Source organism: Dunckerocampus dactyliophorus, chromosome 6, assembly GCF_027744805.1.
Source record: "Dunckerocampus dactyliophorus isolate RoL2022-P2 chromosome 6, RoL_Ddac_1.1, whole genome shotgun sequence".
Lineage (NCBI taxonomy): Eukaryota > Metazoa > Chordata > Actinopteri > Syngnathiformes > Syngnathidae > Dunckerocampus > Dunckerocampus dactyliophorus.
Genome location: NC_072824.1, coordinates 16486054 through 16514029, shown reverse-complemented (window position 1 = coordinate 16514029; position 27976 = coordinate 16486054). Strand labels below are relative to the sequence as shown.

Below are 27976 nucleotides of genomic sequence, written 5' to 3'. Positions count from 1 at the left end.
CCAAAACAACAGAGCTCAGTTTCAGCTGTGTGACACGCCCACCATAGCGTGTAACCAATCAGATGACGCTTTTTCTCACGTCATACCCACCATAAGGAAGCAGGCGGGCTGTTGCTAGGGTATATCCCCGATTACTTTAACGTTGTCGAGCCAATCAAATCCCACGCTAACACTTTCTGTCCTTTCATTGGTTTAAATGTACACTAAAAGCCCACCCTATTCATTTCTCCATTGGACAAGGCTGCCATCACTCACTTTGCCGACTTTTAGTTAGGCTTTGTAGGTTGTTGCTACAGGAGTTTGGAGTCGCAAAGAGTCAGAACTGATTATATCGCCGTACGTACAGCGGACTGAAACTCCCTTTTTTATATTTCTATTCCCATAGTTTATGTTACTTGTGTATATACTGTCTCCTATTTTTAAGAGAAAACAAGATGGAACTTAACTCGCTTTTAATTCTGCTGGAGGCTGCAGAATACTTGGAGAGAAGAGACAGAGGTATTTTGAGTTACATTGACAATTTGACAGCGATTATTAGCAGTGTAATTATAACTCGGACGAAGTGGTAGCTTGTGTGCAGGCTTAAAAATGAAGTTTGAGTCGACAATCTGGTGGTACAGGTATGATGTCACTGTGTATAGACAATGAGGTATAGAGCAAATAGGGTGCCAACTGGACCTAGTAGCTTTTGCTTCATTATAGAGAGCTGTATATATTTACATGAATATGAAATCTTCTTAACTATGACTGGATGCATCGGTTGCGTTCATGCTCCCTTTTGGATGCAAATGCGTAAACAACGGCGGTCAGCTTGTAACATTGCTATAACACATTGCATACTTGTACATGATACTGTTTTTTAAAGAGACAACGACTCATCGACAGCTCATGTATTTATTTTCTTTTCTTGCTTCCACTTTGCTGAAATGCATGTGTGCCATTTTCTGTTTCCATAGAGGCAGAGCACGGTTATGCCTCAGTTTTACCCTACAGTAGCGACTTCTCCAGGAAGAAGACGAAATCCTCTCCAATAAACAGAAAAAGTCACAACAATAGGTAAATCTACCTGCTCCTCTACTGTGTTTTTTCTTTCTCTTCGCATGTTAGTGTCAGTGGTCCAGGCCGGGTGAGGGAGGGAGGGAGGGAGGGAGGAATTGCTGTTTTCCTGTACACTGCCATCTTTCTGCTGCCTGGGCTGGGCTAGGCTCTCACTCTGTTTTGGTTTCTAATAAACACTGCCACGCGTACACTGTCAACTGTACAGCTCTCTCTCACTCCCTCTCTCATTTCACACACATGCACGCAATGCACGGACACACACGTAGCGCTGTCTATGCATAGGACACACACCGACTGGGCCAGCAATACTTCCATTTATGCAATCATACATGCATCACTCATGCTCATCCTGATGTGGTTAGTGTGTTTCTGCTGTATGTGCATGCAAAATTTAAGTACATGGGTGTCCCTTGTTGTAAACACACCTCCTCAACACTCTCTCATTTTCTATGCCACCTTGTTTTACACACAAAGTTAGTGTTTGTTTGTGACTGACATTGCTCATGGTGTGTGCGTAATTGAGTCTCTCCACTTTTGAACTATGACTAAAGTCCTGTTCTTTAAACTTGACTTATGTCAATTAAACTCTTAAAAATATATATATTTTTAATGTAACTAAATTGAATATTCATGTGCAGATGTGCACTTGAGCAAGGCACTGGACTCCTAACTCCTCAAGTGGGAAGGTGGCCCTCACTTTATTTCCACCCTTAATGCAAGGATTAGATAACATGTTGCATACAAAATGAAATAAATATACAGTAAAACAGACCTTTCTGAATTATGTATTTATTATTATTGTGATAATCATCACTGTATGAATGTGAGTGTGAATGATTGTTTGTCTATATGTGTCCTGCGATTGGCTGGCGAACAGTCCAGGGTGTACCCCGCCTGTCGCCTGAAGTCAGCTGGGATAGGCTCCAGCATGCCCCCGCGACCCTAACGAGCAGAAGCGGTATAGAAAATGGATGGATGGATGGATAATCATCACTATTGTTATGATTCTTACTAACTATTTACTATTTATAAACTATTTATAAATAATTTTAATTTCCAATGTTTATTTATTATTTTAATATTGATTTTATTATTCAAAATAGCGACCAGTCTAGGGTGTACCCTGCCTCTCACCAAAGTCAGCTGGGATAGGCTCCAGCATACCCCCGCAATCCTAGTGAGGACAAGCGGCATAGAGAATGGATTGATATTCAAAATAGCCTTATATTATAGTAGTATTATTATGTATAATAGATTATTATTATTGTTATTATTAATTATATATTACTGATCACATGGTATCACATAGTGGTATCAGCCAAAAATCCACTGTTACACTCAGGTGCGTAGTTTTGTACATTTTAATCTACTGGCTTTGTCCAACTGTCTATGCTCTTCCACATTCCTTTGGTATTGTCTGACAGGATAACGCAATAATGTGTGTGTGTTTGTGTGTATGAGTGAGGGGTGTGCATGGGGATGTGGCAGGTGGGTGTGGTGGCTTAAACAGACACCTATAATACACTCTTGTGACAAACACCAGCCCAGTTGGCCTCTTGTGCCAGAGTTGTTTTTCCCTCCCTTTTTTCACTGTCAACGTACACTACGATGTGGAGGAATTCCCCCAAAATTCCTCCAATCAAAAAAAGAAGGCATTGTTGTCCATCAACAAGTCGGTTCTTAAATGCTAAGGTACACTAATTTGTTTTCTGCAATCACGCATACTCAGCTGGTCTACAAGTGCGACAGTTTTTAACAAGAAAATTATAAAAACTGCTTATTTGCTCTTCGTTTACATGACAACAGTGTTTTGGAGGCTGATTTCAAAACAGGTCTGAATTAGCCAATTTCCGGTTGCCAATTTGATGTAAAGCTTTAATACAGACCACTGTGAAATTGGAGGACGTACACATGCGTGTTTAGCGTTCAGTCTGGTAGTACATCAAAACCAAAACAACAATGGTGGACCACAGTGCAAAGTGCAAAGTGGCATTACTTACCAAAGCCTTCTTCACATATGACATGTATATCAGTGAGTACTCTCGCCATCCAGTGGCCCGGCATGCACATTACATTATTTTTAGTCAATTTTGCCTGCCTGTGTGAACAGGGATCGTCCTGACAACATCGCTTGTACTTTTCAAAAGCACTTTTTGCTAGGTCACAGTAATATAAACATATCCCAAAATTGTAAAAAGTGCAGTGTGTTGTTTTTTTGTGAGTGCAACATAACACAATGGTAACAGTAAGGGGCTATCCACACGGAATCGTTTTCATGGCAAAACGGCCAAGTGTTTTATCGTTTCAGCCTCTCATCCACATGGGAACGGCGTTCTGGGTGAAACGGTATTTTTTGAAAACGGCTTCCAGAGTGGGAAAATCAGAGAACGCTGGCTTATCGTTGCTGTGTATACAGGCAATACAAAAACGATGACGTCACCGAATCACTGCCGCCTTGTCGACGTGACCAAAAGTGAGCTTTGACGACAAACCAACATAATAGCTGAATATTTCGACGTACATGACTCACCCCAGTCAACATTCTCCTCATATTTTGTTGTCTTATACTCCATGACGACTCGCAGAAATAATTCCTCTTCTCGGAAGTCTTGAAAAGCAGAAGACGACAGACATTCTTTTTTCTTCTATGATTTGGTGTGTCACCTGGTTCTGCCAGTGTGTTTGTTCACAGCGCCACACATATGTGTGCTTGTGTATTACATCGTTTTCACTCAGTGATTTGATCCTGTCTGGATGCAACAATTTACTAATCTGGCACAGTATGGACGCGACTTTTTTTCAACCCGCCCCCAAAAAAATCTCAGGAATGTTTCCGTGTGGACAGGGCCTAAGTTGTTTTTATCTGGATATCAAAAACATAGATGGCAAAAGCTAGATTACTTTTACGAATTTATGACATAAGGTCACACGCTCATTTGCGAGCCATGTAAAGGGTTGCGTGTCAACCGTTAAACCCCTGTGTGAGGGTTCAGTCAGTCTCCCATATGACTGGGTAATGATGATGATTTTACTCTAACAGCACATTTTCTATACAGCCATTCTCATCCCGTGGTGGTCATACAGATGCCTTGCGCTCGTCGACACAGCTGTGGGAACCACTGCTTAGCCAGCATAAGGGCACTCAAATTGGCTGCAAAATGTGAACGGGTTTGTTGTGTGTCTGCCACTCACTCATACCCCACCACTACACACTTTTGTTGTCTCTGTTTTTGTTTTTTGTTGCGGTATCCATGACGGCCTCATCAACAACAAGGCCCGCAGTGCCCTTGCTGTTCCCCTCCCTGCATATCATAATGGGGTGGTTGGTGGGGGCTGCTCGTTCCTCGGAATAGCCCACACGCTGTGGAATTCTGCAGCATCTATGCCTCCAGACGTCTGAGGGGAGGGTTGTTATCCACACTGCTGTTTGGCCAGCGTGTGGGCTACAACAGCACTGTGTGCAGGTTGCTTGTTTGTATGGGGAAGGCAGGGTGCTGTGCACCTCCCAGTTTGTCCAACGATCAATCATTTTTGTGCAATGTATGTCAATCAGAATGACCTATGTCCTGCTCTATAAAGTACATACTACAATGTATCCACGTAATATAATGTTAGAAAACTTGTCTTCACCAGTCTTGAGTTTTGATCCCGGGCATACTGTGCAAATTAGGAGCGTTTCAAGCTTGAGAGAATGCAAGTTCTTCTAAAACAGTATTCAGACACTATATGCAGAGGTTAACTGTTAAGTCACAACACCACCCAAACATGTACACAGTGTAGTGGTTCACATACAGACGTCTTTCATGCAGCTGGCATGGGGTTGATTCCCATTCAACAACCCATTCATAATTGTCCTGCAATTGATTGGCAACCAGTACAGGGCATGGTCTGCCATCGCCCTTAACAGCATAAGCGCAATAGAAGGTGGACCACGCAAATATTCACATCATGTTTTGCTCTTTCCAGAGGCTTATCTTTGTTTCTTGTCTGTTTCCTTTCAGATCGTCACATAATGAGCTGGAGAAACACAGGTAAGGCATCTTAGGTTTTCATATCTGCATTTCATATCTGTTTGCGTGTGTGTGTGTCTTGAACCGGCAGCTGCCAGTTCCTAACATACTCTAGTAGAGGAATTGTCTGCAGGTAGAAGCCAGGTGATATTTTACGGGGGGCTGTAGATTGAATCAATTACATTTTCATGTCTAAAAAAAAAAAGCTCTCATGCTGATGAGATGCGTTTCCGTTTTACTTCCTTATATGGAAAGAAAGGGAATCCTTTTGCAATGTACAGTATTAATCTGGTCCAAAATAATGTTGGGAGAGGGGTGAGTGGGGTCTGAGTTGTTTCTTCAAATTGAGAAGCCCACAGATGGAAAACACACCTGGTGATTGCGCTCTTCTCCTAGCATGACATGACATCACTTTAAGTTGGTGGTTATTTCCTAGAAGTGTTAAGGTGATCCCTGCTTGTTAAAGTGAAATATCTGCTTTTGATTACACTAATGTCTTTTTTTTCATGGACCTGCACTGTGCTGCAGTGCTGTTTTCTTCTTTTTTCTTCAATCTCCCCTTGAATAATTTTTCTCCTTCCCGTGGCCAACAGTCACATACCAAGAAATAAGTACAGGAGACCCTCATTTGTTCTTTAATTGTGTGTCTGACTGATGTGTAGTGTTTTTTCGCTGTTTCCTGCAGTACTCTTTTGAAGTAAAAAAACAAAAATAGACAACCACCTCAAAGTAGTCGAGTAGAGCTGAGGTGAAGTCGAAAAGGTGCAAAACAAGTGAAGTGACTGCACATATCCACATGGTTATCCATTTTGGAAACAAAATTGTACCGTATAGATCTAAAGTCTGGTCTAGAAAAGAAATAACAAAATACTGGAAATTTTTTAGTGCTATTTGTGTTGGTTCTTTGCATCAAGGACAACCTGTGGTGCTCTCATTGACTTTTTTTAATGCCTGGCTGAGAGGATTTAGGAAACAGCTGATGTGACTGTCAGCATGTGAGCAGAGGCTGGAATGGGTGTGAGGTCAAGTTTGTGTCTGCGTGTATATGTGACACACAGTCATCCACGTTGAGGGATTAGCCAGTCACATGTCTGCGAGTGGACGTGGACGTGCAGAGACAAACATGTATGGGCATATTCCACTTTAAGACAAGAGGGAGAAGTGTGATTACGCTGCAGCTGTTGAGACACAACAGTTACCTCATGTCCGACTACGGGTGTGGTTAGGTACAAAAGCAGTGTGACGTCCACACTGACACATGCCAGTAAAATAAGTTGAGTCACTTCCCTTATCATCACTTTTGATATGACTGTATGAGGCCAAGTCCACATGTACAGGTTTTTTAAAATACAAAAATAAATGAATAAAAAAAGTCTGTTCACACCAATAAAATAAACATCTCTGACCACATAAAAAGACATTGATTGGTAAGTCATTTCAAAGCATATGGCGCTATAACCCCTTAGAAGAAAGGTATTTCTGTAAAACAAAGTGGTGGTGGTGTTATGTCTTTTGGATGAAAAAAGTGGAATTTGGGATAGGGATTGCACCTTTAACAAAATCAGTTATGTACTGTATGTGAACAAGTCACTGTCCAGTTCACAAAGTGTTAAGTAAGATGATGGGATCTTAGTTTTTTTATGATTAAAAATAAATGTTTATTACACATTTTTATTTGTCAATTAAACAACAAAAGTTTAAATGTAATTGTCCAGAATTGTGTCTTTTGTACACCCAAGTTTTGTGAAAATTGTCTGTGTATTTCGTACAAATTCCTGCTAACAAAGGCCAACAGCAGTCAAAACTTACCTCTCACCTTTGCACTTGGCCAACATAAAAAGGGGTAAGGCATAAAAATAATGAAACACTGAGTATACTCAGTATACACTATCTTTCATTTGATTTTTCATGAAATGTTGTGTGCCTCCGATACGCTAGGGGGCAGTTGTAGTCAATTCAGCTTGTTGAGTTATGATGGGGGCCGCACGGTGGTCGAGTAGTTACCATGTTGGTCACACAGTCAGGAGATCGGGAAGATCTGGGTTCGAATCGCCGTTGGGCATCTCTGTGTGGAGTTTGCACGTTCTCCCCGTGCATTTGTGGCTTTTCTCGGGGTACTTCGGTTTCCTCCCACATTCCAAAAACATGCATGTTAGGTTCATTGGCGATTCTAAATTGTCCATAGGTGTGATTTTTGTTTGTCTATATGTGCCCTGCGATTGGCTGGCAAGTCAGCTGGGATAGGCTCCAGCATGCCCACGACCCTAATGAGCATAAGCGGCATAGAAAGTGGATGGATGGATGGAGTTATGTGGGTAGCGGAAGAGAATTCTACATGGTAATAGCTGTCACTCGCAGAAGCCCTCAGGTCTAACGGATAATATAACTTTCTGTGTGTGTCTTTCATGTTGTTGTTAACGTTTTAATGTACAGTCTTCCCTCGCTCCATTGCAGTTCGCTCACATTACTCACTAACTCTATTGTGGTTTTTCAAAAATTAAAAAAAAGTTAATTAGTAAATGATTTGTGGCTGTTTTGTGGCTGTGGCTGTTATTAGTCCGAAATATGCACTTTTAAGCAAATGTTACATATTCTTTGCCGAAATTAAGCATTTTCAAGCATAACAATGTTCTAAATGAACTAAAACACAAATACAGTTTAAGGCAATACAACACAAAGGATTGTATTGCCTTAAACTTGCATTGCCTTAAACTGTATTTGTATTTTAGTACACTGGCCACTTGTTACTAGTAACACTAGTAACACGCACCAGATGCCAACAACTTTTATTACATTTATTTTTGTTTTATAATAATTTATCTTAAAACAGGCACAATAATAACATAATAATAATAGTCTTCTTCATCATCATAGTTATAGCACACACTGCAGCTAAAACTGAACTCTGAATCTCCAATGTCACTTCCTGTTCACATGTCCAGAAGACATTTATTGAAACACACACAAGCATGAGTCTTATTTATTATGTCTTAAATGTCTTATTTTCTCTGATTATATCTACTATATTGGGTAATATGAGTGTAAAGGTGACTATAGGGGTGTTATTTCTTGTCTAGAGGGTACTAATAATGGTAAAAATCATATATAGAAAGTCATAAACTGGTTTTCTATGCTCTAACTATGAACATATTTTGTTTATTAATATTGAATCCAACTTTGCAGAAATTCACTTACTATGCTCGGGTCTGGAACCAATTAACTACGATAAACGAGGGATTACTGTATGTTTAATGACATCTGCTTTGGTTCTTGTGGTTATGGTGCTACCCAGAGGCATAGAAAAATATTACCATTGTGAGGCCTTACAGTGAATTATTTTTAATTGCTGGATTACATGTCAATGACGTTGTCTATATTTTTGTATATGGACATACGGACGTTGCTAAATAACGTGCAAACTGTGTGCAAATGCACACCATAAACAATTTGTAGGTTCTCAAATACTATACTATATTTAAAGCAAGAATGATGATTCTTTGATGACCTTCTGAGATAAAAAAAAAAACAAAAAACAACGTGACTGCTCAGTTAGTCTTGTCAGTCGGCTGTTGATTCATAAACTAAACATCATCAGTCGTCAGCTTTCCTGTTCAACCAGTTTCAAGTATCTGGCCAACCTGGATCATCTATTCAAAGTTTAATCTGACGCAGTGCTAGTATTGTTTCTAAAAAACGCAACCTCGTGACCCGCACGCCATCACTACGCACTCCAGAGAGGTGCAGCTATTCAGTCGTAACTCACTGTCTTTGTTTGGTCAACGTTCACATGGTAGCCAAGGTGATGAAAGTCTGATAGATGCTAACTTTCTGAGCATGTATCCTCAGAAAAATACTTAATATTTAATTAGAGACATCACTTATGGTCGCAAAACTATGGTTAAAATAGGCAAAATAAGTGTATGTTATGGTTAGACCAGTCTACCCTGCCCTGCTGTAAAGTGCTGCTGCGATGCTTTAATTTAGCTAAATAATCACAAAACTAGCTTCTGGACAACTAGCTTCACACTGGACAAGCCTATGCAAAACATAACCTATTTAAGTGCGTATACAGTTACCATTACAATATGAGTTGCGTAAGTTCAAATATCCTTTAAAAACAACCTGTTGTCTATCTTCAATAAAAAATAACGGTCACTCAAAAGAGAGGGCGGAATGCAGATCTTAGGCCAGCATCAGTGTTTGCATCAAGGTGTTTCTGCAAATATTTTCTTGACATTATTAATTGCAGACTTGCTGGCTCCCATCAAACTGTCTGCTGTTTAAGAGACACCCGGCTCGTATTTATGTCCTGTTATCAGAGCGACGCTGGGCGAGTGCCAGCAGCATTCGACAGGGTTGTACGTCCTGATGTGACCTGCTTATCTGCTGCAGCCTGAGTGCAGCTGTGACGCTTTAGCTTTAGACCATCTCCTGGGTGACTTTGACTTTGCTGGGTTTTTTTCCACTTACCCTTGTCATTGCAGTGGCACAGGCCTGCATTAGGATGTACTTAGATATTTTTGTGACACTGAAAAGCTGCTATGTGGCTGGTCTTGGCTGGTTTGACTCCCTTCCTATTTCTAGGGTTGGGTATTGTTTACAATTTATCCAATACCGGTGCCAAATTGTTACTTTTGAAACGGTGCTGGTGCCTAATGGGTGCTTAAGAAAAGGAACTGATGCAAATTTTGTCCAAAAACAATTCCTTTTTGTTTTTATGCCATTTTGTGACATGCAAGTAGTAATGTAAGTACTTCAATAATATAAGTAAATGATACCTAAGTAATAAGTTCACCAATATAAATTGACCACAACAAACCGTATCAGTAATCACAGCAAAACCAGTAGCAATACAGAACACCAATACATGTGCACCAAATGTATAGATACATTATTTTAGCGTACTTTAAGTGCATACATTCTGCAGAATCTGAGCAGAAGTTGACAAGTTAGACTACCGTTACAATGGTGTTTGCTCTTTAGTCCGACCTACACGAGTCATGTATTAATTAAGCAAAATGGAGTTAGTGTAACAACCTGCTTATGTTGTAATGTTCAGGTTCAGAATTTCGCTATTTCATGAATGCACCTTGCTGTGAGTGTAATTGGTGGACAATGAGGAAGTGTTGTGTTGCTTGTGTGGAAAGCAATGGAGAAACATGTGCAGTGTTGGAACTGAGAACTGAGGTAGGTGTATTAAGGTTGCCAATAAAGTTTAAAAGGATCGTAAGATTCTGTGTGCCTCTGTCAGGACACTACGGTACTAACAAGACGTTAGTTGCTGAATATCACCTTCAAGAACTTGTTGCAGGCGGCTGACTGCATTAATTTAGCACCAAAATGAGGCACTGATAGCTACTTAGGTTTTTGGTCTGTTACTTTTGTTGAAATCGGCACCAGTGCCATTATGACACAGAGTTTTGGTCTGCATCTCTACCTATTTCTGACTTAAAGGGATAGTTCGGATTTTTTGACATGAAGTTGTATGACATCCCCATCAACTTACCCCCCCCAATTGGTCCTGTGAGTCTGGTTCTGGTCGGAGATCCTTGACGAGGAACGTAGTTTCACTTAGTTGCTGGGGCCATTTAAATAAAGAGTTTGGTTTCTCAAAACAATATGAGTTCAAAAGAGTAATATATTTGCATCACAAAAAGGCCTCCAAAAAAAATCTGACCTCACAAATCGCTGCAAAAAAATGCAAATGCGCTTTTGAACGCATATTGTTTTGAGAAGCCAAACTCTTTACTTAAATGGCCCCAGCAACTAAGCGGAACTACGTTCCTCGTCACGGATCTCCGACCATACCCGGACTCACGGGACCAATTGGGTGGAGGTTAAGTCACCATTGATGCACTGCTGATGGGGATGTCAAACAACTTGGTGTAAAAAAATCTGAACTATCGCTTTAAAATCCACGACGGCGCATTTCCTCCTTTTTTCTTGTGACATCAAGACAGCATGAAATTGCAAAAGTTTTGTTTTCCAGAATGTCACCTGTTTACTAGAAATGTGAGTCCACTCGCGTGCAGATGATTGTCAGCTTTGTTGGTAATACTTCCCTCAATTGACCCAGGGATTTATGCTTGTATTTTTATCTCCACCCATGTTTGCTCTTGGTTTCATTTTAAAGAGCACACATAACAGGCGGGAAGTCCAAAGTTTGTCATCATGACTGTCACCCTCCGAGTATACCGCAGAACCTAAAAGGTCCACTCTGGGAAGGCGGTTGACATCCCATTTTTTGGATTTCAAAACTGTCAAAGGAAATAATGGAATTATTCCATTTAAGGATCAAACTGTCAATAACAGAAGATGTGCATTAAATGTAGAGATGAATGATTTCAGTAAAATGTTTGCTATGTCATAAATGTGCCTCACAAGCCTCATTTTTAAACTGTCACGCAATGGCATCTGTAAATCCAACTGTGACAACTGTGCAACAACTGGGGGACTCAGAATTTAAATTTACTTCATAAGCACAGGAGCACTTGGCCATGTTCTAAGCTTCTCTCTAATTAAATTTACTCTCCCAGTGTCTTCCACTCCCAGCTGTGATTAATGACTTATTTGGATTTTCGGGGGCTCTTTTCCCCTTGAGTGAAGCCAGCCATGCGCATGTGTCTTTGAGTTATGGCATTATGGTCACTCCACCTCCTTTATGTTTTCTACAGTTTTTTCTCCACAGGCCACAGCTGCTTTTTCTGTTACCTTCTCTCCTCATTCCACCTCTCTATTTCAGCCCATAAAAGTTACTGAGTCAGCAGATACCTGAGGCAGGAAGGAGAGTGAGAGCAGAGTTCCCCCTCTCTCTCACAGAGTGCCTTTATTGCTGTTATCCAGTATTTATGCCAACACTCATCTGCGCCAGTTGCCCCTCTTATAGCAGTATAAGTCGACTCTTGTGATGTGGCGTTTATGTGGAAGTTGGCAGGCTAGACAGTTTTAATGCAATGCCATCATGAATGCAGTTTAGGCCGTTTTAGGTCTCACATCACGAATAAAGACATTTCAATATTCCAGTCAGTTTTTGAATATTTGTGTGGCTCATTATGTCATGTGGCCTTTGTACTTAACTTGCTCAAATGTCACACTGTCACATGAATTCCCCATAAATGTCTAGTGACCTGTAATGAACTATGTGCTATGTGTGGTGCCAACAACATACAAAACCCATAATGTACCCAACTTTATAATAATGTAACACATTAACAATCATCTTAAAAAATAAGGTAGACCATACTAGTTAGTGGAACATGCAATGCAAGTGTACAAACCAAGAGCATCCTGCTTTAAATGTCATGCAGCTGCGCACACAACTATGAAGTGCAGCTGCACTTACTTGTAAATAAAATGCTTTTGAGATGTTGTGTACGTGCTGAGTGAATTCCCTGAGGCCAAGATGACGTCTTTCGATTAATTGTTATGTATTTTATTTTATTTTATTTTACAAGTTTCCCGTCATACCGGAGTAAAGAAGCATTTGGATATTGTTCATGTTTTTTTTGTCATTCATTCAACACAGCCAACACATCTTATTTCAGGAAACAACTTTTCCCATTAAAGACAAATGGAAATAGAAATAATCTCTCCCAGGGTCGAAGTGTCATAAAACCGTTTTAGGTTACATTTTATCATTCTTAACTGCCGTGAAGGTGTAAAAATAACTTAATGCCGGCTAATTAAACAATACAACATACAACTAGTTACTAGTACAACTAGTAAACAGTGTTTGCTAGGGATTGGCGATATGGCCTAAAATCCATATGGCGATATACATTTCAGGCTCTTACGATATCAATATATATCAAGTTCTTTAGCATATAAATTATAGTAGAACCATTTCAAAACAGGTTATGGGTTACAAAGGCTCCTCCTTTGGATGCAAACGTATGCGGTAGTGTATTGCATCATTCCCGGTTTTCAGACGTGTGCGCTGACAGCGTAGTTGGTTTGTGTAGCTGTTGTATTATTCTCTCTCTAGACCAGGGGTGCTCACACTTTTTTATCCTGCAAGCTACTTTTACAATGACCAAGTCCCAAAGATCTACCTACTACTATAAACATAAATAATATATTTATGAATATATAAATGTGTAGTTTATTTACTGTATTTATAAATATGAGTATTTATTACATTGTACATGTATATCAGGGTTGCACTCACCTTTTCAGCAAGCAAGTTACAAGTGGACATGATCTGTCTCTTAATAGAAAACATATAACATATACGTATGTAAAATCTAACCGGTAAACTTTGAAAGTACTATACAAAAAACTAATGATTAGCATTTCACATTCACACTTTACAGGTAATCAAAATAGTTGGTATAGTTCAATAATTCACAATTCAATTCAGTATGGCAATAAAGGTAATTACACATAATTCTTCAATAGTTGTGTACGTAACCTGAGTAAAATACCTACGTAGAGTTCATTAGACACACAGTTTATGTATTACGTCCAGTTAGCATTTGCTGTCAAACATTACACATATACAAGAAATTAAAATTATTATGCAAAAGACATTGCCGAAGTGAAGGTAACATATTAAAACTGGTTCAGCAATGGGCACATTTTGCACTTAATCATGAAATAATAGTTTAACAGGTAGAAGTGTAGAAAACACGCATTTTTGTAATGGAGTTCAGGATGCGAAGCAAAGCCATCAAACAATTCACTTTTTTTCTACATAACTAGCCGCTACAAGTGAACAGACAAATTTTGTTATAGATATAAGCATCTTACCACGGAGTTAATTTAGCCGTAATCAGAATAATAAAGATGAAAGTTGCATTTCTTTGTGTTGCTTGAGACGTCTGTTCACTTAATCTTTGGAGAGCACCAGCAAATCACGAGGGGAGATAAAAGTCAGCTGACTGATGTCATATGACATCTTAAAGTGACATTTATGCGATCTACCCACACAACCTTCGTGATCGTGGATTAGCTCTCGATCAAGGAGGTGAGGATGAGTAACTTAGAGGAGCGGCTCTGCACCAGGAAAAGACTTACTTACCTCTGACTTACACGTTGCAGCCTGTTGCTCTCAATTTTGCGGGACACGGCTAGGTTCCATCATCAACATGCATTATCGCGATGGGGCGAAAAAAATTAAATCCCTCAAATTTATATCATTTCTATCGTATTGCACATTCCTATTGTGTTTGCCAGGTTCATGCCTGGGGAGCAGCATATGTGTGGACAAAATGTAAGGGCATTGTGGGCTGTTGTTGTGATGCTCAAAAAGCCTGTGTGCATGAACAATAATAAAAAGTCTGCAGCTAGAGGTCAGCATTACGAGTCACTTGTGAAATTTCTTTGCCCTAAGGTCACCAGCCGCTTTGAGGCGCCACGTCTCGCTCTGGTCATGCCCAGCTGCGACCACTGAGAGGATCGGCTCACATGCTTTTACTGTCCTATGGCGTGTTTACCTTGGTTGTGTTTCCTCCTGAACTATGCGTGGTGATGCACACGAGCATCTACATATAGGTGATAACGTTCCTGTTGCCTCTCAGGTGTCGCCGCTCTAGGGCAGGGCAGGGCACATGATGTTTCTTTGTCAGTAAGGCTGCTTGGCAGTTTGACTGCCGCCAAGCAGCTGATGCTCGTAAAAACGGGGGGAAAAGCATGGTTTGCACTTTAATAAGGTACAAGAGCCAGGAAAACAATGAAAGAACACATGAGGTTAACAGCAGGGAGGAAGGCAAGTTGGCTGCTTTGGATGAAACATTCTTGAGCGTTACTGAAGGGACGGGAGGAGGTGCGGTACGTGGCTGCTGTGTGCCGAGCAGGCAGCCTGAAATTCAGGTCAGCAGAGTATGTACACATATGCTGGAATGCAGAGTTAAGTAAGAGAGGGCTTTTGCTGCAGGGAGAGTTTGTGCACGGTAATTCATCACTTGCATGCCGACAATACTGCAACAGCCACATAACATTTGTAGTCGTTTTGATAAGCATGCATTCACAAGAAATTACAATACTGTGGAAGCTCTTAATCGACAATCCTGGTCGACCTTCCCATACAAATACTGTACATGCAATGTTTTAAGATCCCCTTGTTGAGACTGGTCCATCTTTTGAAAGGTGTTTTTTAAAGCACCAACATGCCAAAGAAAAAGCAAAATGCATAGTTATTGTTATTTCAGTTTGATTCTCGCCGAGGTCCAGTGAGTTATGCTGAGGTCTTGCGTGATATGCTAACATCTTGTAAGATGTCATTTACGGGCTATCTTTTGGAATAAGCGCCGGAAAAAAGTCACAAAGCAAGACATGACAAGAATAGATTCTTTGATGAACAGACGTCACACATGACATCGATTCACACTGAAGTTTTGTGCAATTGCTGAATTGTACGACTTCCAATTCATAAGTTCCACTGTGTGTGTTTAAAAATGTTTCTGAGATTTACCTTACAAGCCTAAAGTTTGTTCCAGCCACCCATAGAGTGGCGCCCATCTCACTCTTTCTAATCCTGTGTTACAGTAAACATCAACGTTGAGCTCCTCTGTCATGCCACAGGATTCCTCTGTGTTAATCATTGACAGGGCTTCCATATGAAAGCAGTGTCAGGGGAATGTGTTTATGGAGCTCTCTGAACTTGTCCCTGCTAGTCTATCCAACATGTGCAACACGTTCTTCTCAGCGCACATAACGGAAGCCAATTACTGTCCAAGTCTGTCATTTGACATTGTACTGAAATAATTCCAAGACAGAGGGAAACCTTTCTTTAGCTTCCTCCTCTTCTTTCATTCGCTGTCTTTCTGTTTACTCGCACGCACTCCTTTTTAGGTTCTATTTGACATCTGTTTTCCTGTTAACGCCAGTGTAAGTGGCCCGTGCTGAGGAAGAGATTTTGTAACGATCCACGCTTCACACAAGGATTGTTTCACGAGTAAAAAAAAAAGTCAAATGACTTACACTCACATGGCATTCCCAAGCATGTTAAAATTGAAGTTCTCCTTTTGAAAGACTACCACTCTTCAGTTTCCTGTTTAATTACCAGTTTCGACTGCTTAGAGTTGTTGCAGTGCAGTACTGCTTGCGTGTCAATGCACAGGTCATGTGAGTCCCAGCGTCATGTTGCTGCCGTCAGGCGAATGTGTTTATGGGGGGGTTCATATTTGTCTGTCTTGTCTCGTGTGACTGACATTTCATATCAGGGTGAGAAAGGCCTCTCACGCTGCACCTCGAGTGTGCATGAGTGTTTTTGTCTGTGTGGGATGCATGGTGAACCACTGTGCCACTTTCCTGCGTGTTTTTTTGAGACAGCACATCAGGTGGGAGTTAAATGTAAACATTTTGAGGGCAGGGCTGCAGGGTGACAAGAAGACAGATGAGGGGCTGCTGAAAGACCCACTGTATATGTGTGTTGTTATGTTTTTGGCCCCGGGTAGGTTCCATCACCACCTCATGCCCCCTCCTTTTCTCATATTGGCTCTGTGCAAACCAAGAACCTGCCAGCCAGATGTGGAACCACCACAGTGGCAACTCCAAATTGTGTACCGTGGTGATCCCCACTGATGCCAGGCGTCCCACTTTCACTCCTAAGCAGGCCACCAGATGCCAAATGGGGGCTATTTTTTGTGTCTGAAAGACAAAAACAGCATTTTTGTATCACTATATGATAAATAACACGATAACACCTACAACGTAACCTTTGTCTATAAAGCTGAAGTATTGCCGTTGGTGAAATGATTTTTGGCGATCTCTCCAACATTGACTCTCCCCCTTTATGAATTTTTAACAGTACATGCAGGAAAACATGGAGAATCGAATAATGTTAAATTATCTTAGAGTGAAGATACAGGCTTTTCATTGGAATTTTTCTCATAATAAACAGAGGAACAAAGAACACAGAATGCTAGATCTACTCCATTGTTGTCCTTTGTCCTCAATACTCAAAATGTGTTGTGCTGAGATGATCATGTTTTGTACAGTACATAGCTGACACAGGTTTTGCCGTCCTGCCCGCACTCCCGTACTGGACACACAAGCTAGATAAGGGACCCAAAACATGGCGTTCTAAATTGAACTGTACCACTTGGGGCATGAAGTGGTATGACAGCAAAGGTAGGATGCTTTTCCAGCTGCCACATGCTATGATTTAAAAACATTTTTTGGAGTCTTGAACCCCAGAGGCCTGAATTTTTTCTCTCTAAACCTACTAACAGTGTGAGGAAACACTGGAATTGAGGTCCTGATGACTGTTGACCTTCATTTAGCAGGATTGGACGTGCGCCAGTCAAGCCACTCATTCCTCTGCATTTGGGTTGAGGAATTTTCTGGGCTATAGCCCCCTCATTAAGAAGTCCAGCGAGTGAGTAAGTGAGGGTCTGTTGTTTGCACTGGTTGTCCTCCGCACATCCTGCGCCCCTTTGTGCGCCCATAGGTCGTGCTCAAAACAGTTGTCGAAATAGTCTACAGAACAATGTCATGTTTACTTTTGTGGTGCAGGTCTCGGGTATCCTTGAATATGCATTAGTCAGACATACAGAAACACAGATCTGTTGATTTGAAATGGTCACTTTTGTTCTTTGTCCAAGGCCCAAAGTTGTGAGCAGATCTGTGAGAACAGCCCAATCTGTACCCACGTAACTTTGGACCGTAAGTCAGCAGTTTAAATAGCTTGTTTCAGTTTTAGCAACGTGCAGATTTTTGAGTTCCTTTTCCTTTCTCTGCCTTTGCTTTGTTTTGGCACTCAGCCTTTGATGGAGGGGAGCGGGTGATGCGGGGGGCAGGGAGGGGATGGAGAAGGCCAGAGATCAGACACAAATCCTCCTGTGGTACTCTGCACGTGAGTGCGGTCAGGTGGTTGCCTCCTTGCAAACATGATCCCAGGGCAAATCAAATTGCAGACTTAAGCAGGGAAATAATAGTGTTTTTCTTTTGTTTTGAAGTTGGAGCTATTATTCGTTTTAGCACGTGTGGCACTATTAAAGCACATCCAAACACACCAAAACAAAGACTGTTGTGAATCATGTGAAGCCTTGATTCCTTTAAAACTTGAAAAACTTTAACAGTAATTCTGACCCCAAAATCAAAGAGAATCCATATCTGAAGACAGAAAAATTGGGAACTCCGATGTGATTCAAAACAATATGCCCCAGACGGCGGAATGTGTCTCCTTCCCTCCATATACACAACATTATGGTGCCACACTTTGCACGGCTGTTTGATCTGATAAACATAGCGTGACCAGGGCATGACTTGGGAATAACAAACGTGAGTGAGGCAATGAGGGAGTCACGTCTCGCTCCAAATTAGCTGTGCACTTTAGAAGAAAACTAGTGTGTGTGTCTCTCAGCAGGAGAACACGTGCTGGGAGAAAGCTGTCAGGGTCGCCTCCTGCACCCTGTCAGCTTTGACTGGGTTCTGTCTGAGAGATATACATCGGATGCATTGAAGCTTTTCTCCAACAGAGTCACAGAGAAAACAAAATGTCTTGTGCTTGTCAGAGGTTCTGCCCAGACTTGTTGAAAGCCAGCATGCAGAAATATCAACATAAAAACAAGAGTGTGATGTGAGCCTCAATACTACTTTTTGGATGCAGGACAAGATGTACAGTCGACATCCCATACAATCTACACTAATATACACAAAGGGTCTAATTTTTGACTCCAATGTAAGGATCTATCTTTTACAGGGCCATAAAGTATAAGTATGTAAAGTCAAAGTCAAGTGTCAAGGTTAGATAATAAGGCTGAGGGTACCACCCAAGTGACATGAAAATTGTGCCCCTAAAGTTTCAAAGGCATACTCTGAAGATGTCAGTATAAATCCACCATAACATGAGTTTAAAATAAGTCATATTTGTTCTTTTGAAGTTATTACTTCAGGTGGTCAAAGTGGTTACAAAAAAGTCCCTAAAAAGATCACAATACCATGACAACTGGGCCTGATGTTCAGCTGATGATCATGTGATATTTGGGGTGTCACGAGACATTCAGTTCACAAGACGAGACAATACACAAGATTTTTTTTGTAATTACTTTTAAGAAAAGTACAATTAAAAAAATTAAAATACAGTATATATGACAATATATTGCAATCTACTAATTTAATTTCTACTCCGTTACACTCTTCTGCACTCTGCGTGTATGCCAGCAGCCTCGCCTCTACCCACTAAGACAAAGACACTGTATGACTGACAAAAGGGCTCACTCAGTTCATGTCATTATGTGGAACAAACCTGCAAAGGTGCTGAAACCAATGCGCAGAGTAAATCCTCTTCCTGCCTGTTTTGAGGCGAGACGCATGCCTATGGCAATATATTGACGCCGGCAAAATTGTCAAGTTTTTTTTCATTATTGTGTGATCAATTAATTCATTTATTATTTTCCCAGGCCCAGTGCCCACGAGGCATTTTTTTTCTGAAAGACAAATCTTGTCATGTTTTTATCTCACGAGATCTTGTTACATAGGATACATTTGCATAGTGTCCAAGTTAAGTCTTTCCAGACTGAACCGCTGCTGCCAACAGGGGAGGTAATTATGACTAATTATTCCACACCACTTGGTTTGCACTTTGAGAAAATGAACGAATTCTAGCATGCCCCCGCGACCCTAATGAGGAGAAGCGGCATAGAAAATGGATGGATGGATGGATGGATGGATGGATGGATAATTAATAAATGAGGAATCATTCTACTTGTGAATGTAGTATTCTACATTGGCCACTAGGTGTCAGTGTTCGGTAAGACAACGGCCAGATGTGATCGATGGAAAAGATAAAAGCATTTATTGCATGTTTAAATGATCTCACAACAGGCACAATAATAATAACATAATAATGACAATAATAACGCGGGCTAGTATTGGGGCCATAACCCACGACAAGCTAAAAGTCAACTCTGAACCTCCGACATCACTTCCTGTCCTCTGCACATCTGCCACTAAGGTCCACTAGAAACACATTTACTGTGACACACACGAACAGGAGTTTTATTTATGTCTTAAATGGCTTATTTACTCCAATTATGTCTACTGTATTGGGTAATACAAGTGTAAAACCATTTAAATCCGCCATTACAATACATTGATGAGACAAGAACCACCGCAGGGAGTACACTGACCAGAAAAAAACAACAAGGAACTGCTAATGTGTGAGTCTATGTTATCTTATTTATGTCTAATATGTCTTTTTTTACATCTACTATATTCGTTAATACAAATGTAAAAGTTTGATGTCTAGAAACTTTATTAATATTGAATCCTACTTTGTGAAAATTCACTTACGAGTCTGGAACCAATTAAACAAGGGACAAGTGTATATGGTAGCAATGGGACGAATAATTAGTGTATTTATCGATTAAGAATCTGTCATGTGGAGGTAATTGTCAGTGTATTGAGTCTTGAAGCAATTGAGTCAAAATGGAGTACAAATGGAGTACTGCTACCAGTAGAGGCGCTGTTGATACATTGTCTAAAGAGCTATATCCCTGCAGACCTGTGCTATTCTGTTTCCCTGGCATGGAAACATGAGTTCAGAACATTCAGAGAGAAATTCTCTCATCTCATTAAATATGAGATTTTTGATGATGCGCATAGTTGACATGGAAACCTTTTCAAATTCCTATTCATAGTTAAAAGTCACCGGAGGGGTGCAGCTGTGCGCATTTCTAGTTTTTGCATACCAGCTAAATTGTGGTTGATACACAGGTGAGGAGTGGAGTAAGTCATCAAAAATGGCAGTTTTCTCAGACGGAAAATTGTGTAGTCAGGCAGACTATACGAGGCAACGCCTTGTTTTTGTTTTTCATTACAAGAGAGGCAGAAGGGGGGAAGTGGGTTGCAAGAATCTTGCCCATTGGCTCAAATTACCAATTGGATGATGTGTATGGAGCACTGCCTTGTGCAGCTGAGCACACTGCACTCAAAGAGTCCTTTTTTCAAATGGAGAGAAAGCCATCCGCTTGCTCGCTCAGACCTGCTCCCTTGCAGAAAAACACCCCACTCCCTCCTGCTGCAGACCCCTGGCTCTTTCCTGCTTGCTTCCCCTGGCAGAGGTCCAAGTGCTTCATGTGGCTGTGACTGGGGCAGGTTGGAGGTGGAGCCCCAGCCCATGTCCTCTGAAGACACTTGTTTTCCAATGGGACAAGGGTGTGTTGGTGTTGGCAGAGTTTAGCAAAGGGGTGGGTGGGGTGTGCGGTACGGGTTGGGGGGGGGGGGGGGGTGCAAATGCCCCTTGGGAGAACAAGAAATAAAAGAGCTAGAGAACTTTCACACGCCCTTTCTGGCGAATACCAAATGCACCTGTAGAGAGGTAAAAACGATTTAAAGGGTGTTACAGGATCATTTCATAGAAGCTTTGGCCTTTAAGTGACAAGATCAAAACACATTTAACTGACCTGGACTTAAGATGTAAGTATTAAGACCTGACCCTTTGCTCACAGTCTCTGACTTACTTAAAAGGTCTTACTAGCAACACCCTTCCTGAAGATGAAACAAGAAAACGACTGCTTGTTTCAAGAGGGAGTACACTTGTGCTCCCACTATGGCATACTCACCCATATGCAGCCCCTCTTGCAGAGCTTCATCTCCCTGATTAGGTTTATTGTATAGTTGCAGTGATGGCTAGTGGAGACCTCCCATTGTTGGAGCTTGTTTACCGTTCAGATGGAGTTAGCCAAAGGAACGAGAGACGAGGGGGAAGGTTTACGCTGAACAAAGACATGGTTCATGGACAAGCTTGACTAATGGAGGACTGAAAGGCCCTCATGAACAAATTTGAGTGGACTAAGGATAGAACAGGAGGTTGTCCGCTGATAAAAATGTTGCAAATAAAAGCAGCCTTTTGAATTATGTAGAATATGCAAACAAAAACAAGACTTTCTGCGCAGAGATGCTTTGTCGTCACTACCACTGTATTGAACCTGCGCATGTGCAGCTACAGAAATGTTTACTTCTGTTCAGGGTCATTAGCCCAAGGGGGGATTCAAGGGGGGCGTGTCTTGGCAGGAATGCAGGGTTTTCTGAGGCTGCAGTTTATGTCTCGATTTCAGCCAAGAAGATAGGAAACTTCCCATGGATGTCATTTTGGTCCACAATGACTTTTGCTCCTGGCTGCTGTCTGTAGATTCTCCCAATAGACTACAACTGGGTTGCCAGCTTCAACGTCTATCTGTTCAACTATTATCATTTATATGGCAAAGACTATATCATGATATACATCGTTATTGCAAGAAGCTGCAATGTACTGTATATCGCAACATGGATTTTTGGCCATATTGGTCATCCCTAATTCACACCAGAGAAAACAAGCTATAGGTGTGAAAGCACCTTTGAGTGGTTCAAAAGTAGTATGCAAGTCTGCAAGGAATTGTTCCTGATCATGAAAAAACGGGTCTCCCTTCCTCCGTAAACATTTTCCTTCCCAAGAGAAGAACAGTCTTCTTCTTCTCACTTGTCCTGCTCCTCAATATTTGCTGACTTACTCTCCGCTTGCTTGCAGACGTGCCAAACTACGGCTGTACTTGGAGCAGCTGAAGAAGCTGGTGCCTTTGGGTCCAGACAGCACTAGACACACCACATTGAGCTTGCTGAAAAGGGCCAAGATGCACATCAAGGTAGGATAAGGATGTGAAAAAAGCAAGACACGTGCATTCTATGGACAAAACATTTGGGGTATACCTCTTAATCTCGTCAGAAGGACATAGGTTGAGTACACCCATTCGTTCTCACAATACCGTAGTTAGTAATAACACCTCAAGGTCACTATACACATAGTCAAGCATAGTAGTGGCTGCATCATTCTTTGAGTGGCATATCTATCGTCAGTTTCAAATACCAGTCAATTTTGTTGATGCTAAGGAAGAATCTCACCTTCCTCATCATTCTCTTCACCAGCAATAGCAGCAGCACAGTCATGTGGTCAGGGAAAAATCTAATTGTCACTCTTCATTTCTAGTTTATTCTGCGTGCCGTCTCTGCTTAGATATTGCGTGCTGGTTATTGCCGTGATGTTGCCTGTCCTCAAAAGAGGCTTTTTAGTGTGAGACTGCTCTTTGATTCAGCACTGAAAACATTAAAATACAAACAAGAGCCAATCCGACATTGAGTCAAACCACAGTTTATTTATGCTTAGTCATTTGGCCACTTCCTTATTAAATGTTGAAATACACTTGTTAAACACTATCTTTTTTGATTTGGCCTGGTTGACTTGAAAACTGAACAGGTTTGATACAGTTTTCACTTTCAGTTAGTGAGCCGCACAATCAGGTTTTCAATAGTCAACAAAACTAGACCTCATATTTCTCACATTATCTGTCACCATCCTAAAGTGAGAATACAACAGTTTGTGGAATGAGCAGCAGGGACTATGCAATCAGCTTTGTTTTGGTCTTTGTTATCTGAGTAGACTATCACCTTGATCATTTGCATACATTTCAATGGCCAAGATGAATCCATTACAGTTTTTTGTATGTTTTGTTTGGACCCGACACGCTTTGATGGTCTGGTGTTTGTGTATGTACGTGCAGAAACTGGAGGAGCAAGACAGAAAGGCTTTAAACATGAAGGAGCAGCTGCAAAGAGAGCACCGCTACCTCAAACGCCGCCTCGAGCAGCTTTCGGTGTCAGGAACTGTGGAACGCATCCGCACCGACAGCATGGGCTCCACCATCTCCACCGACTCTGAGCAAGGTAAGCTGACTGAGGCTGCATTTTCAGATGTCTGCCAATGTTATAGTTGACTGGAATGTTCATCCGGCCAAAAATGAACTATGCCCAATGGCCTTTCCATATCTGCTTCCACTCAGTCAACTGTTTGCTTCACCACCATAGCTCCATTACTCCTTGCTGTCCACTGACCTCTGACCTCTAGACTTCATAGTGATGTTAGTGACTTGATAATTAGCCTCGACCTTGTCCTCAGGTGATGGCCCAGGTCAATAGGTTAACCCCTCACACTGTGTAATGAAATGTTGCTTTCTCTTAAGCTACTGGCTGTAGATTTCTTGCTGGCCTTTTGCATGTGGGAACATCTTTAGGATTGTGCCTATTAAAAACAGATGGGTCCCAGCTTGGCATGCCACCATACTATTTTCATTGTCAGTGTAATGTCATGTTAGTCCTGCTAAGGTTGGGAGGGTGAAGAAGTAGCTCCACCATTGGTACTAATAATGAATAATAACACAAAGCTTTGTCTTTAAACATGTATCACATATTTTTAGCCCTTTTATAAATTTAAAAAAGGATGTCATCATGACCATATATTAACTTGTGTTCTTGCTGTAAGCTTTGAGGCCAGATTGTTATAGTATGTAAGTTTCACTTTCGCGTCTCACAGCAGCTTTGGCGGGTTCAAGGGCCGCCAAACAAAGTGGTAAAAACTCAACGCTTGATGAAAATACATTATCAGTGAAGCATACTTACATAAACATGTAGAAATTGTGGATTTTTTTTAACAGTGGCACATGTAGGCTGCAAATGTTACTTGTATTATCATGTATTTATAAATTATTACCAGATTCTGCAGAAGAAAGGGTCATTTTTTTTTATAATGATGCCATCTGGCCTTTGCAGTGTCTGCAGAGAAAAATTCTGGCCCTTGGACAAATGTAGCATAAATTCTGGACTATAAGTCGCTACTTTTTTCACACGCGTTGAACCCTGCAGCTTAAACAATGATGCGGTTAATTTATGGCTAAAAGAACTACAGTTCCCATGATGCTTTGATTGCAGATTCAGGAAGTAGTGAATTGGATTTGTGACGTGAACGCTAATATCACGTTTTAAAGGATTATGCAGCGATCGTGTTTTGATCTGACAACTCTTTAGTAAGTTTGGTCAAGTGTAGCTGCAGCTGTTGAACTCCGATGAAGAAAAAGCGTGTCACTTTTCACTCATCGGCACTAATGAGTGACGCCAGGAAGACCAAGTGTAGGTTGGATTGCAAGGTTTATAGTGTGTCTTTCTGTGTAAATATCCCATGTTACAACGTAGACACCTGTGGCTTATAGACAAGTGCAGCCTATATACAGTTTGTACAATTTTTTTTTCTCTTTAAGTTTGGTGGGTACGCCTTACATTCAGGTGCACTCAGTAGTCTAGAATGTACGGTAATTTAGGACTTTTGGTATATATTGTATGATTTTTCCACACATATTGACGCCTAACAACTCTTCACTTTCTTTCTGCCCTCTCCAGTGAGACTCGTGCTCTTCTTCTCAGCGGACATCAGATTGTTTTGTGTTTTTTCTAATTCCTAATTCTTTTTGGGTAAATGCTGAAGTAGTTTTTTCTTCCGTGCTGCATACTGCATCTCTTTAAACTCCACTATGAACTGTGACACATGATGGTATTTTATACTGCATATGATGTTGTTGGTATTATTTTGCCTGAAAGTAAGAAGGAAGTATTTCTTTGCAGTAAGGCATTTATTTATTAAAGTGGATGAAGCTTGTGGTGATCAATTAAAGAGGAGGCCGCTATTACAAGGAACGCAATATACTGCTTGATGGAAAGACTTTACTCGCCAAATCTTGGTTTAAACCACAAGTTTTACTGGATTTCCATCATTGGACAAAATTTAAGTTTCCTCTTTTGTTTTGCGTGCAGAGGTGGATATCGAAGGTATGGAATTTACCCCTGGCGAGGCAGACAGCGTGGACAGCATCAGCGACCCCGAGGTAGAAGAGGAGGAGGAGGAGGACCACTACAGCCTCCAAAGCAGCTCCAGCGACACCAGTTACACAGCCTCACATTCCCACAGATTGCAGCCACACCACTGTTAGACTCCTGTGGCACGATGGTCCCGCTTCTTCACCACCACCACCACCGTGACTGTTGGCAGTCCCCAGCGCCGCCCACTTCCTACATGAGAGCAGTCTACAAGGGCGGCACCCCTATGAACCATTTGCTGAAACGCCACTCAAGCCTTCCAAACATCCCTTCCTTATTCCACTGACCCTACCTCACCCTGTTGTATCCTGTCTGAACACACCCGTCCTATTACGCCCACCCCGCCCACAAACCAATCCCCCCCAGTCAGTGTATTTGCAGGCTCAGGGAGAGCAGTGGGGGACTTCTTCGGTGAGATGGATAGCTTTAACTTGTTAATCAGGATTTGGGATCTGTGTGTGTGTGTGTGTGTGTGTGTGTGGCTTTGTATGTGTGTCAGACAATGTCAGCCACTTCACAATTGGTTTAAAAACAACATGACGGAAGCTCAGTGTCACCACCATGAGGCATTAACACGCAGACAAGGCTTTAAAATATGCAAATCACCTCTGCTTTCTTCTGCAGTAGACAACTTTAGGACCTCAAAAGCTGCACCACAAAGTACAAGCAGTTGTACAGCAATAGCCACACAAGTGTGAGAAGATCAATACTGTTCCCACGCTGTAAACAGGACACGTTTAGCTTAGCACAAGAGAGAAGGGCAACCTGTTAGCCTTGTTCTAGCAAGGATAATACAAAACACTAGCAGCATAAATATGACACCCAAAATATATCCTTTAATTTGTACAATTCAACTGAAATTGTATTTTTTCATAGCGCAAATTCACAGCGGAGGTTATCTCAAGACAACGCTACAACAGGAACCATCGCTTCAATCCCTCCATACTGAACGTGTAAGAATATGTTCAGGTTGAGAAAATGACATACTGCACTCCGTATTTGTGCTAAACTAAACTAAACTAAGCTAGACTAAGCGAAAGCTAAGCTAAGATAGACTAAACCTTTCCATGTACGTGAATAGTGCTGATCCTCTCCACTAAGATCATTTTTTCTAATTCTATTTATTTACAGTCAGAACATATCAGAAATCAGCAACCGTATATATTTTTTAAACAATTTTGTTGTCATTTTTATTCCAAATAATGGCCACTTTTTAGTCCGAAATCAAGCTGAAAGAGTGAGAGAGTTGCAGCAGAGAAGAGTCAATGGATTATTATTTTCATTATTGCCTCACCACTACTCCACACTACTGACCACTACACTATAACACCATATGGTGCGGATGGACTACTATGGCAAACGAAAAAAACAAGCCTTTTGGAACTCTATTCCTCAGTAGCGAACCGATGTAGCAAAACATGCAGGAGGACGGTGCTTCCTCCGAGTGTTTCAATGGTTCTAGTGGACCACAAGGCGCCACAGGAGACTTGCGCCTCCATCCCCCCACTTCACTTTTTTAAATGACAAACATGTTGCATCAATCCAGAACTGGCATTATTCTGCCGCAGCTCCGTCTCACCTTTTCATGCTTTTCTTGAGTGTGTGGCTTGACCTGATTAACAAATCAAAGCTAAAAGGTGTCCACCATCCTCAGAGGATTTTCAATCCACTTTGGAGCTAAACTAATTACATTCAGTTCTTGACCAATTATGATCATTTTTATGGCCAACCTCTCTTCTCGAGCCTTCCTTTAAGGTTACAAACGACAGTCACTGTTGACGGAGCAGGCGCTTCTGTCCCTTTCTTTCTATCTTTGCGAGCTTTGTGCAGTAACACTTTGCAAAAAAGGGCCACTTCATCATGTCAGGCCTTACCAAAAAACTAGAAAAGACCTAAAAGATCTCAAACATAAAAAAAGAAGCTATAACCGCTATTGTAGTCTCTTTCTCACATTACATTTTGTATTCTATTTTCCTACATGTTCTCTTTGAAAGAAATACAAAAAAAGTGAGTATAATTATATATATATAATTATATATATATATATATATAATTATATATATGTAATTATATATATTTTTTGTGTCTACATACATACTTATTTATATGTCTGTGTGTGTATATATATATATATATGTGTGTGTGTGTGTGTGCGTGTGTGTATACATATATAATATCTATATATATATATATATATATATATATATATATATATATATATGTATACACACACGCACACACACACAAAACTGACTTAGTATGTATGAATATACAAAAAGTCCAAT

At 41.0% G+C, this 27976-nt stretch overlaps 1 protein-coding gene across 1 annotated transcript; it reads left to right on the top strand.

The window, feature by feature from the left end:
* Positions 1–289: 289 nt before the first annotated feature.
* Positions 290–27843, top strand: mxd4 (MAX dimerization protein 4). Its single transcript, XM_054779855.1, has 6 exons — positions 290–498; positions 957–1056; positions 5061–5090; positions 22522–22636; positions 23549–23711; positions 25629–27843. Exons 1-6 carry the CDS (start codon positions 435–437, stop codon positions 25802–25804), a joined length of 648 nt encoding a protein of 215 aa, XP_054635830.1. The 5' UTR covers positions 290–434; the 3' UTR covers positions 25805–27843.
* The last annotated feature ends 133 nt before the right edge of the window (positions 27844–27976 follow it).

Excerpts from the sequence above, each read along its gene's own strand:
- mxd4 (XM_054779855.1), top strand. The coding sequence starts at position 435 with ATGGAACTTAACTCGCTTTTAATTCTGCTGGAGGCTGCAGAATACTTG. Across the intron at positions 22,637-23,548 it reads GGGCCAAGATGCACATCAAG|AAACTGGAGGAGCAAGACAG; the intron begins GTAGGATAAGGA and ends ATGTACGTGCAG. Across the intron at positions 23,712-25,628 it reads CTCCACCGACTCTGAGCAAG|AGGTGGATATCGAAGGTATG; the intron begins GTAAGCTGACTG and ends TTTTGCGTGCAG.